At 40.9% G+C, this 20,676-nt stretch overlaps 1 protein-coding gene and 1 long non-coding RNA gene across 3 annotated transcripts; one reads left to right on the top strand and one right to left on the bottom strand.

Moving 5' to 3' along the window:
• Window positions 1-1,997: 1,997 nt before the first annotated feature.
• Window positions 1,998-20,013, bottom strand: LOC309702283 (uncharacterized protein). 2 transcript variants are annotated; one of them, XM_082526883.1, is made up of 4 exons: window positions 19,743-20,013; window positions 7,866-7,971; window positions 3,387-4,235; window positions 1,998-3,061 (listed from the first exon to the last, which is right to left on the bottom strand). In XM_082526883.1, exons 2-4 carry the CDS (start codon window positions 7,881-7,883, stop codon window positions 2,369-2,371), a joined length of 1,560 nt encoding a protein of 519 aa, XP_082383009.1. In that variant the 5' UTR covers window positions 7,884-7,971; window positions 19,743-20,013; the 3' UTR covers window positions 1,998-2,368. The 2 variants fall into 2 exon arrangements, with proteins under 2 accessions (XP_082383009.1, XP_082383010.1); XM_082526884.1 differs by lacking the exon at window positions 19,743-20,013 and adding an exon at window positions 8,253-9,027.
• Window positions 16,129-17,109, top strand: LOC309702489. The gene is made up of 3 exons (XR_014275549.1): window positions 16,129-16,566; window positions 16,861-16,923; window positions 17,054-17,109. It is a non-coding gene; the product is annotated as an uncharacterized lncRNA (long non-coding RNA).
• Window positions 20,014-20,676: the final 663 nt, after the last annotated feature.

Raw genomic sequence — 20,676 nt, forward strand, 5'->3', positions numbered from 1 at the left:
ATCTGTGTGCATGACGAGTGATGAAAATTCAAAGTCAGGCTTTCAGAGGATGTCAGAATTGGTGTCTCTATCTGTGACTGTCCCAGAGGAACCTACCTGGGGGATTATTACAGATCTGTCTATATAGAAAGACTTGCATTGATTCACAGTGTACAATTCTTTCTAATCTGTTAACATCTTCCTCCAAATCCTGTTTCTGCTGTTTAATGACATATGTCTGAATACAGACAGTGGAAAAATGTCAGTCCTAGTCTTACTGGATCTCAGTGCAGCATTTGATACAGTTGACCACAACATATTACTCAAACGACTGGAGAACTGGACAGGTCTTTCAGGAACTGTACTAAACTGGTTCAAAACATACTTAGAAAACAGGAAATACTTTGTATCAATAGGTAACTTCACATCTGAGCAGACAAGTATCACATGTGGAGTTCCCCAAGGTTCCATCTTGGGACCCTTTCTGTTTAACATTTACATGCTCCCACTGGCACAGATTATAAAGAACAACAAAATAAACTGTCATAGCTATGCAGATGACACACAAATATATATCACAATGTCACCAGGAGACCAAGGCCCCGTACAATTTTCTCCAGCTAAACAAAAACAAAACTGAGGTAATAGTCTTTGGCGCCAAAGAAAAACGATTACAGGTCACCAGAGAACTTCAATCTATACATCTACAAACCACAAACCAGGCGAGAAATGTGGGTGTAGTGATGGATGCAGACCTAAACTTAGAAAAACACATTAAGACAATAACAAAATCAGCTTACTATCGCCTCAAGAATATTTCAAGGATAAAAGATCTGATGTCTCAACAGGACCTGGAAAAACTAGTCCATGCATTCATCTTTAGTAGGCTTGACTACTGTAACAGCATCTTTACAGGTCTACCTAAAAAATCAGTCAGACAACTACAGCTCATTCAGAACTCTGCTGCTCGAGTCCTCACTAAGACCAAAAAAGTGGACCACATCAGTCCAGCTCTGAGGTCCTTACACTGGCTGCCTGTCCGTCAGAGGATAGACTTTAAAGTTCTGATGCTGGTCTATAAAGCTCTGAATGGTTTAGGACCAAAATACATCAGTGACCTCCTGACCCAGTATGAACCTTCCAGATCCCTCAGGTCATCTGGATCCGGTCTTTTATCAGTTCCCAGAGTCAGAACCAGACACGGAGAAGCTGCATTCAGCTTTTATGCTCCTTATATCTGGAACAAACTCCCAGAAAGCCTCAGATCAGCTGAAACACTCAGTTTATTTAAATCCAGGTTGAAGACTCACCTGTTCTCAGCTGCATTTGAATAAAGCACCAAATCCACACTTTTAAGCTTAAATTTCAAAACTTACATTTAACTACTGATTTTATCTACTGTTCTGATCTGTTTTGATTTTATATACTGTTTTGTTTGTTTATTAGTTAGTTAGTTTATTTGCTTGTTTTAATCAATTTTAAATCATGCTTTTTATTTGTTTTTGTTTCTAATGTCTCTGTAAAGCACTTTGAATCACCTTGTTGTTGAATTGTGCTATACAAATAAACTTGCCTTGCCTTGCCATCAGAAGGGCTCAAACCTCCTGCTGTTTCTACTGGACCATAAATTCTACTTTATGATCATCTTCAAAAATAAAAACGTGAGTTTATTTGTGAACTCTGTGAAATGTGTCTGATGTTTAGTTTGAACCAATCCTGTGTCAGCCGCAGCCACATCATTGCCACACATACAAATGGGTGCGTTCCTGTTTAGACCTGCTGGCTGTCAATGGGCTTCATTCCATTTCAGACTGCCGGTGGTCGGCTGTGATCTAAACTCAACATGGCTCCTGTGTTAGAAGAGCCTCTGATTTTAAACTTTGCACATTTAATAGTTTCTTTCCAACACTGTGGAGCTCTCCAAGTGTCTCAGTGTTGTTTATTCACCTGTTTGATAACTGTAAATCTCTGACAAGAGTTTATTTATATCATCTTCACGTGAACACATTCAAGAACATCACAGATGAAGAAACATTAAAAACTTCCACACTACATGAAGCAAGAAAAATAGTTTATTCCTTTATGTAGAAAAAACAGAAACATCAAACATCTCCAAGACTCTCTTTGAAAGAACTGTTCTCATGGTCCAATCATGAGTGAACTCCCCGATGAAGCCTTGTGTGCTAAAACATGTCAGAGTTTTAAAGGTTAAACATGAGTTTCCAAAACGTTTTGCTGGAGAACAATGAACTATTTGACTGAGTTTCAATCATTTACAGACGAGCAAAACCAGGACAGAGAAAAAAGGACAAAACTGACTCAGTAAAACAACAGAAAAGAAGATCCCATGTAGATCTGTATTATGTAGAAGTTCAGCCCAGCAACCAGTTCAGTTCAACACAAGTTTAAATGATTCTATCTGAACTCTGTGGAGCCTGATCTCAAGCTTTTTGAGTCCGACACAGAAACCAGAGGATCTTTCTGTGTCTTCAGATTCACTGTGATCCAGTGATGGGAGTGATTTCAGCCCTGAGTGATCGCGCTGATGTTTGCACAGAGCAGACAATGAGGTGAATGTTTGGGCACATTGGTAACAGTGAAACAGTTTATTAGTAACGTGGGATCGTTTGTGTGCAGAGTATGAACTGAGATTCCTGAAGCTCTTGTCACACTGGTCACAGCTGTAGTTTCCTTCCATGTGTGCACGTTCATGAATGTTACGATGACCTGACTGTGAGAAGCTTCTGTCACAGTGTCTGCACTTGTGTGGTTTCTCTCCTGTGTGGACTCGTTTGTGTGATTTAAGGTCCCTTGCAGTGGTGAAGGATGACCCACACTGATCACAGAGGTGCTTTTTAACCCCACTGTGAATCAGTTCATGTTGTTTTAAATCACTTGGTGTGGTGAAGCTTCTCCCACATTCTTTGCAGTATTTCAGTTTGTCTCCAGTGTGTCTACGTTGATGTACTTTTAGGGTCTTTTGCCGACTGAAAGTTTTTCCACAGAGGTCACAATGAAAGTCTTTCCCACCACCACAGTGATGACAGGGTTGAGAACTGGATCCATCTGTGTCGCTCTGCTTCTAAACAAAGACACAAAGACAGTGTAAGTCAGTCCTTCAACATTTGTATCCTGAACGTCGCCTGAAATAAAGAGCATCTCTGCAGACGTCCAACTACATTTCACTGTTTCAGTTAACACACTCAGTTTACTGGGCTGCAATAACTACAATACTACCACCATAATACTACAGTAATACTAAAATTATAACTGAAAGGAAAATCTGAATAATCACTCAGAGCTGCTTTTCCATGCAGTAGAATTGCTAACATGCTAACAGAGTTTAATGAGCAGAGTTGTTCCAAACAGTCAGGCTAAAATGACAAGATAACAATATAAATACATACCTCACAGTAGCTGCACTTGTAGAGTCTCTTTCTGGTGTGGATCTGTTGGTGTTGTCTCAGGTGACGTGGAGATTTAAAAGTCTTCTCACACAGGTCACATTGATAAGGTCTCTCCTCAGTGTGGGTAAACATGTGTCGTTGTAAGTCTGTGTGAGTTATAAACTCTTTGCCACACTGTTCACAGCAGTACACATCATGTCTGTTGTGAATGCGTAGGTGTGTATTTTGGTGCCCTCTCTGGCTGAAAGTTTTTCCACAGATGTCACAGCTGTATGGCTTAATTCCAGAGTGGGTAACTAGATGACTCTGTAAGTGGCTACTTTGAGTAAAAGCTCTGCCACACTGATCACAGCTGTACGCTTTAACTCCACTGTGGATGAGTTGGTGTTTTTTTAGGTAACCCTTCCTGGAAAAAGAATTTCCACACAAGTCACAGCTGAACGGTCTCTCTCCAGTGTGGATGACCTGATGCCGTTTTAGTTTAGCCCTCACAGTAAAACCCTTCCCACACTCGTCACAGCTGTATGGCTTAATTCCAGAGTGGGTAACTAGATGACTCTGTAAGCTGCTACTGTGAGTAAAAGCTCTGCCACACTGATCACAGCTGTACGCTTTAACTCCACTGTGGATGAGTTGGTGTGTTTTTAGGTAACCCTTCAAGGAAAAAGACTTTCCACACAAGTCACAGCTGAACGGTCTCTCTCCAGTGTGGATGACCTGATGCTGTTTTAGTTTAGCCCTCACAGTAAAACCCTTCCCACACTCGTCACAGGTGTGTTTTTTCTCTCCCTTTCTTCTGTGAGGTTTGTCGGCCTCCTGAGAGCGCTGACTTCTGGCTCCATGTTGGTCCTGCAGTGACAGAGATACAAACAGAGGCAGTGAGTGAAATGCAGTCGTGGAACAAACTCAACCTTCAAACTCCATTAACACTAGTTTTAAACCTGAAGGTGGAGCGTGGCACCAAACACCTTAAAGGTCTCTTATCCCCACCTGCTGGTAGTTCTAACACATTACATCCAACCTGCTGTTAAAGATAATTCATGACTGTTCAAACACTAAAATCATGCACACACACACACACACACACACACACACACACACACACACACACACACACACATTATTTTATAATTTAGATTATTTTGTTGTTTCCTATGACATATTTCTATAATTTGTATAGATTTATACAGAATTATTCAGTGATAATAAATCCTATGTTTGTTTATTCTAAAGGAACCCCGTTAGCTTCCACAACAGATGTTGCTCGTCTTCCGTCAAATACTCACATAATATTTTACACAATAAAGTGGATTCAAGATATCCACATAATTTCACTCTTACATCCACAGTGAGGTTTCACAATTGTTCAAATATAAGCAATCAATAATAATAATAATGATAATATCAATAACATTGAGGCACATTACACAAATTTCAAAAACAAATCGTGTGTTACAATATTTACAACAACTAAAAGCTCTGTAAATCGGCTTTTAAGTGTTCATTGAAGTTTTGAATAATTCTCTAATTTTTTAAGGCAACTTATTCCACTTAAAAGTTGCTCTAAATGTAACAGTTTTACAAAACGTTACTTTTAACTCGAGCATTTACTAAATTGCAGCTTGTTGAAAACTGTGTAATATGATGATGTATTTCATCTGGATACTGCAGCTGAGCAGAATAAATGTGGTGTGTTTAACAGAATTGCTTTCTTTAGAACTACAAGTAAGCCATAGAATATTTTAGCCTGTACAGGAAGCCAAGAAAGGTTATTATGCATTTTATCAATATTAGTATAGTATGAACATCTTCACACTAATCTGGACGCCTTATTCTGGACTAACTGAAGTCTGTTAAGATCTGTCTTATTAGCTGCTGACCAAATGATTGAACAATACTCCAGATGAGACATTACTAGTGCATTAATGACATCTTTCATAATGAAGAAGTGATACACAAAGAGCATTTCATAGCCATAGCTATGCCTTGTCGGCAGAGTTATGTGACATTAGTGATGTTTGTACTTTCAGCGTTAACTTGGTTTTAAAGCCTTTAAAATATGCGCCGTTCAATAGTCGACCTTAATCTGACAGAGAATGTGATGATTTTGTGGATAATTAAAGTCAGTCATATATCCACAAACACAACAAGCTGAAAGTCAGTGATGCTGCTCGGTTTGCAGTCCTGAACATCACGGCACAAGCAGGATCCACTGCACTGTTAATGTTAGCTGTGTTATATTGCTGCCTCTGTTCGCTGGTGTCGAGCCAAACGCACTTTAACGTGTGTTTGAACGAGCTGACGGTTCACTCGTTAAGCTGAAAGAAAGATGCTTTAATCACAGCAGTCACACATGTGTCCACTGCACCATCTGGAACTCTTCTTGTTTACACTCGTAATAACACAAACACTAAATCCTGCTTCTCTGGTGCTGTTGTGTAGCAGTGTGTACACCTGAGACTGTCACCTGTCTGTCTGTCCTGCACTCTCTCTCTGTTTCTTTCTCTCTGATTGTGGAATAAAAGTATGAACATGTGTTTATAAGTTACACTTGTGTTTGAATCCTGCAGCTTATCACACATTTGATTTCCATGTGTGACGACTGCAAGTGTCCAGAGTGAGGACAGACTGAGGGACCCACTGCTGCACATCATCTGTGAGGCTTTGCAGCCCTGATGATCCACCAGGACAAACTCAGCAGTGTGTGAGGAAGAGGAGGAGGAAGAGCCAGCAGCAGCTGACAGATGGAGAGAATAGACAGACTGTTCCCTGTTTGTGAAGGACTGCTAGGAAAGTTTAACATAACTGTCTGTGCTGAATCAGTCTTATTAGGTAATGTTCAAATAATGTGATCATCCCAGTGTTTTCAGTGTGGGAGAAAGTACTCAGGGCCTTCAAGTTACACACTATGAAAGGCAGCAACAAGTTTAATGTTCAGAAACCTAAAGTCTGTATCAGCAGCAGGATGGAGCTAAAAATAAATGTTGGTTTCAGTTCTATGAAGCTTTGAGTATTTTGGATCAGTAGCTGCTGTGTTTGTCGCATCATATTGCTGTAACTGTTTATATGCTTTATATATTCTGAGCTAAGTTGATCTATAGTGTTACGTCATATTCTATAAGGATGTTATGTGTTTGTAGACTTTCTGCCCAGTTTGACCCATTTAGCAGAAGTCAGCCTGTTTAAGGCTCTGATATCTATTCTGTATGACTTAAAGCAGTTATGACATGGTCTGATTTTCTCACCCAATAAAGGAATATTTCATATATCAGTCTACTCTTCATTCTATCAGACACAGTTATCACAGCTCGTACATTTGCTTTTACACATATATGTAAGCATTGAGCCAAATGTAATAATGCCAACATACTGAAGGAACAACATTTGTCTCTTATATATGATACATCTATATACACACTGTCACAGATACTTGTCTGTGAGTGAAGTGATTAATATAATAACTATAATATTGGCCATATTATATTTACATTACCACAGTGAGATGACTTTAGTCTCATGAACAACATCAGCTAATTGTTATTTACAGCTAATCTTAAACGACTGTTCAGCACAGAAATGAAGCCCAACAATCATGTTTCACAGTCCTGTGGTCTCAGCCTCAGATACTCATCAAATCACACAGAGCTCATGTAGAAACAAATGAACTAAATCTGTTCTCCTTCATTTCTGTCAAACAAAGCTGTATGAAACGTTTCCAGCTGTTAGTATCATGGTTGCTAGGCAACCTGGGCAGCACGACCGAGGCTAGACATCCCATTTCACGAGCCTACGAGCCTCGCACTTCGGCCTTAGCGGTCTTTGAGTACGCGGCCCTTGAGGACTTTAAAGCTGCAGAACCTGAATCGGGATACAGCCATGATGATCTCCAGCCTCGTGCTCGCCAACATTCTCACCTGAGTTAAGAAGACGATCACTGAAAGGGTCTCAGCCGGTCCTTTGATGACAGCAATGAAATGCAGTGGTAAGGCTTTTTGGGGATTAAGTTCGTTTTCATGGCAAAGAAGGACGATGCAGTTCATCTGATCACTCCTCATAACATTCTGGAGTGCAGGCAAAATGCTATTATAAAAACTTAAGCAGCAACTTCTCCAGGTTCCAATATTTATGCAATTCTCAAACCTTTTGGCCACGACTGTATAACCTCTTCTGAAGTTTAGTGGATATTATACGTGGTTATGCTCAGGATGTGTCGGCCAGTTTCCACTGGAAACGCCTTTTGGTTAAACTGTCAGCGAGGAATTTGCATTTGCACTGTTACATTTTTATATAACTTTAATGCACATAAACAACAGCTGCTTGTTTCAGTGAAAATACATTGATGGGTTTTTAATAAAGTTGTGCAGCTGTAAAGTATTTTGTCTGGTGTCAATTCTATTGTCAGCTACATCGTTATGGCAAATGTTCAAATGTATATGGTGATAAGTATCTTTGGTCATATGGTCCTGCTCTGTCTGTCACCTTCTGTGTTGAGCTCATTGTTTCCTCTGTAGTGGCTGAGCTGAGTCCAAGTAGCTGAAAATGTTCCTCTGCTGCTCCGTCAGACTCTCCTCCTCCTGCTGATCAGCTGGGACACAAAACAGATCTTTGTTAGGCTCCACACTGCACTGAAGAGTCAAAGTGTCTCATATGTTCATCTGACAAGTAAAAGAACACATTTTTGTTTCCCGAGGTGGGCAACTTGTTGGAAACAAACACAAAAGCTTTGAGCACTGATACCTGCCATTGCTGGCATTGAAAGATGCAACGCCAGCAATGTGGATTGTCAAGACTCAAACCAATCATCAAGCAAAGACAACAGGGATCATTTGTTTCTGTTTATTTAGCATTCACAGCATTTGTAGTTGCCTTCTGTGCAGGGGAAGTCCACGCACACTGTGTGGTACCGCCATCCGCAGAAGGTGCATTCAACCTCTGTAAGAGAAACGAGATTGTCTGAGACTGAAATGATATTCACTAAAGAAGTGGTGATTTGTAAAACTTCACATTTTGATCCGGGACGTACTCTGCATGAAAACAAGCGCTCACTCTTCCTGCTCAACAAATGACAAGGGCGGAGCCTTATACCACGTGATACAGAAGCTGTGCCGTGTGATGCTAAAATTAGCAGGGAAAAAACAACGGAGAGCACGTCAGGGATGACGAGAAAGTGACAGGAGAAAATCTGTCCCGGTCAACCACCCAAACATCAATAACGGGAACCTTATACAGCGCTTCCCTATACACGTCGAACTCCCGCAGGCACAAAGACATCACGGAGGCTATCACTTATCACCTGACCAAAGATATGGCTCCATCAACACTGTGCAAAACGAGGGATTTAGGAAAACGATCAACACCCTAGACAAACGCTACACAGTGCCGTCCCGCAACTATTTTTCTATTGTTGCACTACCTGCTCTGTACACGCAGCGTCGAGCAACGGTGGAGACGGAATTTCAAGCAGGACAACATTTTGCTGCAACAACAAAACGTGAGACATTTGTTGTTTTATGTTTATTTATTGTTATGACAGAATCATGATCTCAATTCTAAGCCAAAAAATCGTGATTCTCATTTTATGCAAAATCGTGCAGCCCTAACATTAACACAAAACTATTGTTTCACCAGAGAAACACACATGAAGAGAGAGAGAGAGACAAGGGGCTAGAGGGGCTTGAGCACCCGCCCCTTTCCTGATGGGTGCCCAAGGTGCCCTTTTGTTGAGGCAACTTTTTTTTTTTAAATTATTATTATTATTTTTTTTTAATGTGTGTGTGCGTGCGGAGTCCTGTCTGTGCCCCTCAACAATAATATTTAACTATTAATCACAGTTTTGCTAAATAAAAGGATCTGGCTTGCATCAGTCACATGATCACATTTAACCAATGATCGCCCTCGACGGCAGAACGCGCTGGTTACGAGCCGGGAACGAGCTCACAAAGAGCACGCGTATTTTTAGCGGTCCGGAGCTGTAGGAGAAACACAAGTTAACTCAGAGACACAGACTGATGCGACAAAACCAGTAAGTAGGTGTACAGCGCACACTGTAGTGTGTAGCACCCAGGAGTATTAGCTTATTACGTACACGTTGGTAAGCTGTCTTGTTGCTACTGACGAACTGAAACAAACGAGCGTGCTGTGCGTGCAACAGCGCGACAAACATTACCTGTCCTTTTATTAACTGCACAAGTAGTGCTGGTCACAGCTGCTGGCTACCTGTGTAAGGCTGTCATGGGTCTGTAGCTCTGTCACCGTTTTAGGGAACATGTTTAGTTTTAAAGTAAGTTTCCGAGCTTTTCCTGCCTTTCTGGAGGGATTATATTTCACTAAAAAACCATCTAATATGCATGTCCACATAATTATGCATTATTATAATTATAATGTATTAAAAACACAAGCTGTATTTTAAAGAACATACATTAAGAAGCAGATTATATTAGATTTATATTTTAAATAAGACAAAATTTGGATGTTACAGCAGTAAAATGATTGTATCTGTTTAAACATGTAATAAGCTTTGCCCTGCACAGAGTGGATAGTGAAACAAATGGAATCATCATAAATACATTATTTCATATTTATTACTTCCCCCTCCTCGTTGCTTTATTATTGTAGCTCTAGTAATAAATAATAATGTAAGGATTCTGGATCAGCACCATGATGCCCATAGTATATACAGTATTCTGAAGAAGGTCTAAAATGTCCCTGTGTGTGCGTGCATGTGTGTGTTTTATTTAGATGGATTTTTAAAAATAATATTACTCATGATATAACATTGTGCAGACATGCCTGGTAAGGACATGAGGAGGAAACAGCAGGAGCTGTGTGAGGCTACTAAAGGCAGGGCTATAACATTTTTCTGCCATCATTTTATTTTAGATTAAGTGCAAGAGTTTTTAGGTGTGGATAATTAGATTATAGTTTATTGCAATAGCAAGTTGTGCCTTGTTCTCACATAGACAGCAAGTGCAGAGTGATATATGAAATGATGGGATGGAAGGAAGAAGAGAAGCAAAGAGTGATTCACAGACAGAGCCTAAATTATTTCTCACAGTTTTTGTTGCCTTATGGTTCCAAGCGCTGTCACCAATCTTTGCATTTTGTTATTATCTCATGACACTTGTTTAATCAGCTACCATCTTCCCTGTGGACTTTTTAATGTCTACAGTCTCAGACCAACACAGCCCTGCCCTCATAGCTGGACTGGCCATCGGGCATACCGGGCATTTGCCCGGTGGGCCGCTGGCGATTTTTTGTTTTTATGGGCCGACCGATTTCTTTTTTTTTTTACTTTTTTTTTGGGGAAGGGTATAAACAATGAAAGGCGTTGGATTGGCCAATTGGTCATGATCGACTCTGGGCTGGACCAATTACAGCCGAGGAGGTCGGATGCACCCTCCCCCTTGTTTAGCAATCTTATAGACGAACTAAAGAAAATGGAGAACAAAAAAAGGAAAGGAGGTGCAGAAAAAATTAGGGCCAAAAAGAAACAAGCCCTTCAGGCAGACGCTGCCAAATGTGTGAAAATTACTGAATTGTTTGGTGGTAGCTATGGCACAGCTTCCATAGATTTAGCAAGATCAGCAAGTGGTGGAGGCCAGCAGGTGGATGAAGGAAAGGGGAGGCAGGAGGAGAGACCCGAAGCGGGTCATAGTGGCAGAGGAACTGAACTTCAGGTAAGAAGTTATGACCTGCTGTCTATCTGTGTCAGATATAAACTAATTTTAGTTGTAGTTTGTTTTCGTTGTGGTGACTTTATACAGTCGCTTAGAATAACTGGTACAGCGTAACTAGCATGACGGAGTTTATATACTGCTGGGCGGGTGCTATGAAGTTACTGATAGTAAATTTTATTTTATGCTTAAGGTTAGTTTCTCAAACTTCTCAAAATCTTAACAAATTGTGCCAATCCTTACATGTTGCACCAGGCTGATTTATCATCAAAAGTGGAGAAGTCTGTGACAGAGGAGACAGAAGAGCAGCAGAGAGAGATGGAAGGGCAGCAGAGAGAGATGGAAGAGCAGCAGAGAGAGATGGAAGAGCAAGAGAGAGAGATGGAAGAGCAAGAGAGAGAGATGGAGCAAGAGAGAGAGATGGAGCAAGAGAGAGAGATGGAAGAGCAGGAGAGAGAGATGGAAGAGCAAGGGAGAGAGATGGAAGAGCAAGAGAGAGAGATGGAAGAGCAGGAGAGAGAGATGGAGCAAGAGAGAGAGATGGAGCAAGAGAGAGAGATGGAAGAGCAAGAGAGAGACATGGAAGAGCAGCAGAGAGAGATGGAAGAGCAGGAGAGAGAGACGGAAGAGCAAGAGAGAGAGACGGAAGAGCAAGAGAGAGAGATGGAAGAGCAAGAGAGAGAGATGGAAGAGCAGGAGAGAGAGATGGAAGAGCAAGAGAGAGATGGAAGAGCAAGAGAGAGAGATGGAGCAAGAGAGAGAGATGGAGCAAGAGAGAGAGATGGAAGAGCATGGAGCAAGAGAGAGAGATGGAAGAGCAAGAGAGAGAGATGGAAGAGCAGCAGAGAGAGATGGAAGAGCAGGAGAGAGAGATGGAAGAGCAAGAGAGAGAGATGGAAGAGCAAGAGAGAGAGATGGAGCAAGAGAGAGAGATGGAAGAGCAGCAGAGAGAGATGGAAGAGCAAGAGAGAGAGATGGAGCAAGAGAGAGAGATGGAGCAAGAGAGAGAGAGATGGAAGAGCAAGAGAGAGAGATGGAGCAAGAGAGAGAGATGGAGCAAGAGAGAGAGATGGAAGAGCAGGAGAGAGAGATGGAAGAGCAGGAGAGAGAGAGATGGAGCAAGAGAGAGAGATGGAAGAGCAGCAGAGAGAGATGGAAGAGCAGCAGAGAGAGATGGAAGAGCAGGAGAGAGAGATGGAAGAGCAGCAGAGAGAGATGGAGCAAGAGAGAGAGATAGAAGAGCAAGAGAGAGAGATGGAAGAGCAAGAGAGAGAGATGGAAGAGCAGGAGAGAGAGATGGAAGAGCAGGAGAGAGAGATGGAAGAGCAGCAGAGAGAGATGGAGCAAGAGAGAGAGATAGAAGAGCAAGAGAGAGAGATGGAAGAGCAAGAGAGAGAGATGGAGCAAGAGAGAGAGATGGAAGAGCAAGAGAGTGAGAGCCAGGGCATCGATTACTTTGCTCGCCCTGAACCTGCCATATTACAGGCCTTCTTAGATTACCACCCACAGCAGAACAGTAGCAGTGCAGTTGTGATGAGGGTGTTCAGCTGTAAAGATGGCACCAACAGGAAGTGGCTTACTTATTGCAAAGAACGCCATTTATTGTTCTGCTTTGTGTGTCTGGCATTTGCAAGGCTGACTGACACCAGCACATTTATAACAGGCATGAGTGACTGGCGACATATACATCTGCGCACAGAGGAGCATGAAAAGAGCAATACACACCAGACCTGTGCTGAAGCTTTTTTCTTAAGGTGCTCAAAAGGCAACATCAGGAGCTTGTTTGCTGGCAGTCAGTTGTCAGCTCACAGAGCACAAGTGAAAAAGAGACGGCAAGTTTTAGAGCGTATAGTGGATGTGATCAAAGTACTTGGGAAGAGGGGACTCAGCTATAGGCATGTGGAGAATGAGGCTGCATACACTTTAGGTGATAACACCATCGATCATGGTAACTTTCTGGAACTGATTGTGTTATTAGGCAAGTATGATATGTGCCTTGGAGAACATTTGAATGACTGCATTAGAGATGGACCGATCCGATATTACGTATCGGTATCGGTCCGATACTGACCTAAATTACTGGATCGGATATCGGAGAAAAATAAAAAATTTAATCCGATCCATTAAATATCACGAAAGCACCTCACAAAAGTTGCAACACGCCGTAACTCACCTCAGAACGTTAGCACGTCGGAGCAGTATGCATCACGTGATAGAGCGGCTGTGGCATGCGGGACCTGTCAGTGGTCTGGATAGCATTTGGAGCTTCGCTAGCAACCCGGCATTTCATCTCCGACAAAGTTATCCCCGAGAGAAGTAAAGCAAGTGTGTAAGTCCATCTCTGAATGTTTGTAAAGCATTCCTGCGTTAAGCTTAACAAGCGATATATGGAGCGACTGCCTCTTCTTGCTGCTACTTCAATCATGAAACTGATCAATGATCAGCTGATCGGCTTTTCTGTCGCGAGTCCATCTCTCTTGTTTGTTTTTGGCCCACTTTGCACCAGAAAGAGGAAACCAGCGGCTGAACAACAGCAGCACGTTTAAGCTTGATAAGCTGTTGTTAGAATTTATTTAATATTACTTTCTACACCAGGATCTTTTTCTACGTAGCTGACGGCTGGTAACTGTGCAGGGGCGGATCTAGCAAAGTTAAGCCAGGGGGGCCGATAGGGCATGAACAGGGAAAAGGGGGCACAAAGACAGACTTTTCTTTCTTATTCTCATTTAAAATGTCTAGCTTTTAATAAATAATTATCCAAATCTTACACCCAAAGTTTTAATTTGATGTAAAATGAATAGAAGTCAATTACTGTATATAGTAACTATTAAGTCTAATATATATACCCTAGTAAGCTATAGTACTTTTTCCTTTGGGAAGGTACCATCTGTGCAGTCTGCAATTTTGTTGAAGAAAGATGTTGAATCTATTTAATATTTCTTGAAAAATAATTGATTTCTGTGCATTTTTTTTCACACTGCATCAAATTAAGGTTGATTACTTCGATTAAGCATCATGAGGTGGAGCGTGAGGGGTGGTTCCCTATTTTTTATTTATTTATTTTTGTTGTTGCTGGGAGTTGGAACCCTATTAGTTAGGTTGCTTAATATTTACGCTAAGTACTCTTTAAAATACCAGAATAGGGAGGATGGTGTAGGTTTAAGTTTATTAGATTGATCAGTATTGCTGAACTATGAAATATTTTTTTTTGCATACAGGTATAACAGAATAGCTTTAGTGTAGTTGTTGTTTTAAACTTGAGTATGAACTTATACAAAATGCAGCAATATATTTAAAAAAACAGTTTTGTTGATTAAAAAACACTATATCGGATTCATATCGGTATCGGCAGATATCCAAATTTATGATATCGGTATCGGACATAAAAAAGTGGTATCGTGCCTTCTCTAGACTGCATTGAAAAAAGCAAGAAGTTGCATCAGACCAGTGGATCAAGAGGTAGAGGATCTCTCATCACCCTACTCTCCAAAACAACTGTCAAATCAGTGATTGATCCACTTGGCCATCTCCTTCAAGAGAGCATCGCCAGTGATGTCCAGAAAGCTGGGATGTTTTCTGTTCAGCTAGACACAACCCAAGACATCACAGGTTATGATCAGTGTTCAGTAATCATCAGGTATGTTACTGAGTCTGTGCAGGAGAGGCTTGTCTCCATAGTGAGGTGCGAAGCATCCACGGGGCAGTACTTTGTAAACTTGCTTTCCGGAGTTTTAGAGCATCTCAATCTAGACAAGGCCATGTGCATTGGGAATGCAACAGATGGTGCTTCAAATATGCAGGGCCAGTACAAAGGCTTTTCAGCACTTATGACTGCCCAGTCTCCAACTCATGTGCATGTGTGGTGCTATGCACACATACTTAATCTTGTGATTGCTGACACAACACAAAGTGTCATTGAAAGTGGATCACTCTTTAATTTACTTAATGACATAGCTGTGTTCATCAAGGAGTCCTATCACAGGGTTGATCTGTGGGAGAAACAAACCGAAAACACAAGACACAGACGCCTCAGTCCAATAGGTGAGACACGGTGGTGGGCCAAGCATGATGCCCTCCAGAAAATCTTTGGACATTTTGGAAAACCAGATGATGGCCTCTTCGTTGATGTAGTGCTGACGATGGAAGCCATTGAAAAGAGGGAAAAAGAAAAGCCAGCTGTTTGTGCCAAAGCACGAGGCTTTAAAGAGTGTCTCTTGAAGCATGAAACTGTGTTAACAGCACAGATATTTCTTAGAGTGTTTGAGCAACAACTCCTCTGTCAAAGTACCTCCAGTCAAAGGGGATGGACATTCTCTCTGCCCATCATATGGTGACTGCCACACAAGATGGCCTCAAAAGTATTGCCAGGGACTTTCCAACTCTGAAGACAGCTGCAGACACATTTGTGAAACAGACAAATCAAAAACTAGAGGAGAGGGAGAACAACACAGACATGGAAGTGGAGGCTGAACTACCTAAAAAGAGAGCCAAAAGGAGAAAAGGTATGGCCGGAGAGATGCCTGAAGATGAGTTGCAAATCAATGCTGAGAAATCATATGAGGTGAAAGTGCACAACATCATCCTGGACACAGTTATTGAAGCAATCCACAGACGATTTGTCATACATGGCCCTCTTCTTGCCGATTTGGCATGGTTGGACCCCAGGAAGTTTAGCCAGGTCAGAACAGTTTCTCTTCCAAGTAATGCATTTCAGAACCTCAGCGCCTGTCTACTTAAATTTGACAGCAGGGCTACAGTTAATAACCTTCAGTCAGAACTGAAACGTTTTGCTGAACAGTGGGAAAGGCTTAAGACATCACATGTAGATGAGTACACGACCAGAACAGCAAAGGACAGATCTGAAGAATGGGACGAAGAAAGTGAAATTGTGACCGAAAGCTGTGGTTCTTGCAAAAATTGCCCACTGTGCTGCTATCAAATACTCAGGCGGTTCAACATGCTGTCTGATGCCTATCGTCTCCTTGGGCTGGCATACAAGTACCTGCTGACCCTCTCCCTCACTCAGGTTGCCTGTGAAAGAACATTCTCTACACTCAAGTTAATTAAAAGCAGACTCCGAAGCAGCCTGTCTGCAAACAAGCTGGAGATGTTTATGCTGATGGCCACTGAAAAGGACATTCTCATGTCATTGGACTCTGACATGGTCATTGACAGGGTAGCTGAGAAGAGTGACCTGCTGAGAAAGCTCCTTTTGTAACCTGGTGAGGTGAAATAAAAATGAGCAAAACATTCCTAATTATCTATTGTTAATATTAAATTCAGCTTTATTGTTATTGCCTAAACGAATACGTTTAGTATCTACCTTCACTTCAAACAAGTCAAGTGATTGGTAAATGCTTAGAATTTGTCCATCTTAATAGATAGAATAAATATGAGATTGGAGTATTAGGCATTTATAAACATATATTCTTACAGTCTTAATCTGTCATTGTTTCATTTCAGATGCTGTCAGTCATTTTAGGAGGACTGAAGTGTGTTCATTTTAAGTAAGTACTATATGGAATATGATTCAACCATTTTTCTAGAGTAAGCATACCAGTACTGTCATCGTCTGAAAAAATCTATTAAGTACAATTCTTTCTCAACCTTCACTGTCTGTCCTTTCACTTCATAAAGGTTTCCATGTCTTAAGATATGTTCAGTGTTGCTGCTGTGGAAGTGTTGTAGGTGACCTTTTATTGATGAGTGAATAGTCTTCGGTGATACAATTCAATCATAATCTGTCCTTTATAGATTTTAATATTCATCTAATCTTTATTCCTTTCTGTCCTGTTTGTCAGGGTCTGATCATACATTGTTTGTTTAAGAGGTTCGAGACCATTCAACTTTTTAAGTTCATCAACGTAAGTACTAGTGTATATGATTTCTCTAATTCCTTTCTGGAATAAAGATGCCAGTACTGTGATCATCTGAGCAAGTCCATCAATTGCCATTCACAGTTCTTTGTCCTTTCACTTGTGTCCTGCTTTTCAGGGTCCCATATAATTTCTTCAGAAGTAAGTACTGTATATGATGCCAGTATTTTCCCATATTTTCTAGATACTGTATTAGTACTGTGTGTAAAATGCCATCAAAAACAATTAAGTGTTATTCTTATTCTTCTTTCTCACCTTTCTTTCTCTGTCTCCTTTCATATTTAAAGGTTGCTGTGTTAAAAAAAATATATTGTGCTACCATGCTGTTTTCTATTGTTTTGGTAAATAAATACTTTATGAAAATATCCCTAAATCTGTCATTTGTTAATTTTAATATTAATTAATGATCATGTCTCACCTCTAGTGTTCTTGGTCTTAATTTCAGGTTTCTACCATGTGTTGTAGATAGTTCAGGAGGTTAACTCTACCAAGCAGTCTTTTTGTTTCCGCTATGTACTGTTTAAAATCCCGAATAGGGAGAATGGTGTAGGTTTAACTTTATTAGATTGATACATATATACCAACAAGGCAGTGTACATCAAAGCAGTTGTTTTCATGCAAAGGCTTTATGGTTTTTCCTATAGCGATTGACAGACCACGTGACTTTGTGCATTGCATGCCGGGAACTCCTGGCAAAACAATCCAAGTACCGCATCAAATACAAGCATTTGCAATTGCAGCACCACAAAACGTTCATTCTCCGGTATGTACAAAACGACGGAGAACAATGCCGGTCCGTACAAAGACAGACTCGACGAAAAGACAAAGAAAAGATACGAGGAAAAATCAAAGGAGTGAAAGGGTCAGACCCTTACGAGCACACAGAGGGACAAAAGACGTTAGCGTGCTGCCCAACTTTCACCATGCTCAGATTTATAATTATACGGTTCTTGGAGTGAGTGCATACACTCATGAAGTTTAGTAACTTCAGCTCACTGCAACAAGCCCAGGTACAGTTTACCGACGGATGGGTACAGGACCTTGAAATGCACCGAAAGACCATCGTACGAACAAAATCGTCTCACAAATCGTCGTCATAAATACACATTCGTTAACCGTGTATTAATATAACCTTTGAGCTCAACGGTAATTAATTAGTAGTTGAAAAATAATTGTAATATTTGAGCCATTTCTGCTGTCCAACTACTTCTTACAAAATACATTTTTAATGTTAATTAGAATTTTTTTTTACGGCATAAATAAAGGTTATATAAAAGTCACTGCCAAAGACTGATTGCGGCTTCTACCTTGTTACACTAATGTTGTTTGTAGCTCAGTATGACTTAATGTCATCCATGAGGGATGCATTTGACATATGTTTCACATATTATAGCCCAGCAAGTTACTTATAGCAATTTAAATACGAGCAATCAGTTTCTTTGCAAATACCGGAAATCAGTTTTTGGCAGACAATCACTTTTTGGCACCACACCGGCTATTGCAGTTAATAATACAGCAGCTTCTTGCCATTTTTTGTGTTTCTTTTTATCGCTGTGTAACTGAGTTCAATTGAAAGCCTGTATGCGCTAGTACCGCTTGCCAAAAGTTCCCAGAATCCTTTGCGATTTTATCCATGAATGACGTCACATTTTTGGTGGGCCGGTCTCCAGTCAAAATGCCCGGGCAGATTTTTTGTCCCAGTCCAGCCCTGCCTGCCCTCCAGCACTATCCACAGCAACCCCTCAACAGCAACATTGTACCCATCAGGTAAAGCATCGGCTACGTTTGCTTTGTCTTGTTGCCCATATTAGATTCTTGATGAATGTGTGTTGTTGTTATTCAGCCTGGTTCAATGTGCCCCTTTTTAACTTTGAGCACCCGCCCCTTTAAACCTCTCTGCACAGCCCTGCCTAACAGACCTACACCTTAGTTCACAGATTCACTTTGTCTAAGGTTGATTTCTGGGATTTCACACAACCCAGGATTCAGATCGTGAATCCATGATGGGCTTGGATTTACATCATTATAAATGAAATGTGCTCTACTTGGAAGCAGCCGGCCCCGCCCCTTTTGACGGGTTGTGTGAGACTTTAAATCATCAAACTGTAAATTATAAATTTTAATTGTTATTGATCCTTTACCCCGAGTCCTAAAGTGTAGATTTATTTTCTTACTCTTCTTATATTTATTGTTTGTTTACTTGCACCGCTGTAACTGCAGCCTCGTCGTCTCGTCTCTCTATATGCTGGACTGTCTGTAGCGGAGATGACAATAAAGTTTACTTTGACTTCAGCAGCGCGCAGGTGCACCGAGGGCTCTCGCGCTCACTTTATAGAATTTAGAAAAAACATCGGTGCAGATTATAAGTCTGTATCATAATATCTGTTTGTTGTTTTTATTTTGTTTTGCGAGTTGGTTATTAGATGCCGCTCCAGCCAGCCAGAGACTCCCCGCCGCCCCGCCCTCTCCTCCCTGTGCCGCCAGCAGCAGGCGCACCTCGCAAACGGAGGGCGCCCTTACTCCCAGCAAATGGCTGATAGAAAACCGATCGGTGCCTACGAATTTCCCAATATGCGCTGGCATGACGTCGGGGAAGCATGGGTACGACCGATTATTTTATTTTTTTCTTGCCCGTGATGCCCCCCCCACCACGATGCATTCTATTGGTTTGCACACTTACACACACCCAGCTGTGGTTTCCTGTTTTGCTGGACTCTGGAGAGCCCCGCCTTTAACGCTCTTCTCTCACAGAGAGCAACAGAAAACTTGGAAAAACTCCAGATTGACTGAACTCAGTTCAAAGTTACCTTGACACCTTTAGATGTGAGACGTAGTGATGGTCCGCTTGAAGCTGACGCTCCGGTGCGTGTGTCAGAAAGATCAACGCGCTGCTTCAGAAGCACCGTGTCGAGGCTTGATTCGTTTGGCCAGAGTCACGTGATCAGTGACGTCTGAAGCTTCGTTTAGAACGTACCTTTTTTTAAATCGAACTTTATTGAAACACAATGAGTATACAACATACAAACAGATGAAGTTTACAAAAGAACAGAACATGAACATACAGAACCAGGAGTAAAAAAATGATGATATGAGAAGGCGAAAAAAATCAACATATAAATATTGTTCTGAGAGGCTTTTTGTTGGTTGAGTCTGAAATTGATTGTATGTACAATTCATATCCTTATAAAAAGGCAGAAATATGGTGTTTTATTAATAAACTTACATTTATGGATATAAAATAGCTAAAAGTATTAACAAATATTTTATAAAAAAAACATTTATCATTCTTCCTGGGGAACTTAAAGAAACAGAATAAAACATTTTCCATCGTAAAGAAAACTCCCTTAAAATATGGACAATAACAAAACTGCTAAATTCTTCCAGAATCTCTGTGTAGAGTAACCAAAAGAGATGTGCCACAGTTTCTGGATGATCCCCACAGAAAGTTCAATTAGTATTTATGTCTCTTTTAAATGTTACCATATAGTGACTGGCTGGGTAACATTTATGAAGAATTTTATATGAGATTTCCTTCACCTTGTTCACAATTAGATATTTATGGGATCATCCAGACTGTCTTCCAGGTGATATCTGGAACATGTCGGTTCCAGTAAGATATTCTATAAATGGGAGAGACATGATATCTTCTTGGAATAAACTACGTATTCTCTTATTGCTGTTACCAAGTTCCTGTGAAAAGCAGATTTTTCCCACTGCTGACTCAGCTGGATCAGGGAGAGT

Source organism: Aulonocara stuartgranti, assembly GCF_965226115.1.
Source record: "Aulonocara stuartgranti genome assembly, chromosome: 3".
In the NCBI taxonomy this organism is placed as follows: Eukaryota; Metazoa; Chordata; class Actinopteri; order Cichliformes; family Cichlidae; genus Aulonocara; species Aulonocara stuartgranti.

What these genes read in the sequence shown, in the direction of transcription:
- LOC309702283 (XM_082526883.1), bottom strand. An exon ending in ACAAGTGCAGCTACTGTGAG is followed by an intron (nt 3,062 to 3,386) that starts GTATGTATTTAT and finishes GTCTTTGTTTAG; the next exon opens with AAGCAGAGCGACACAGATGG.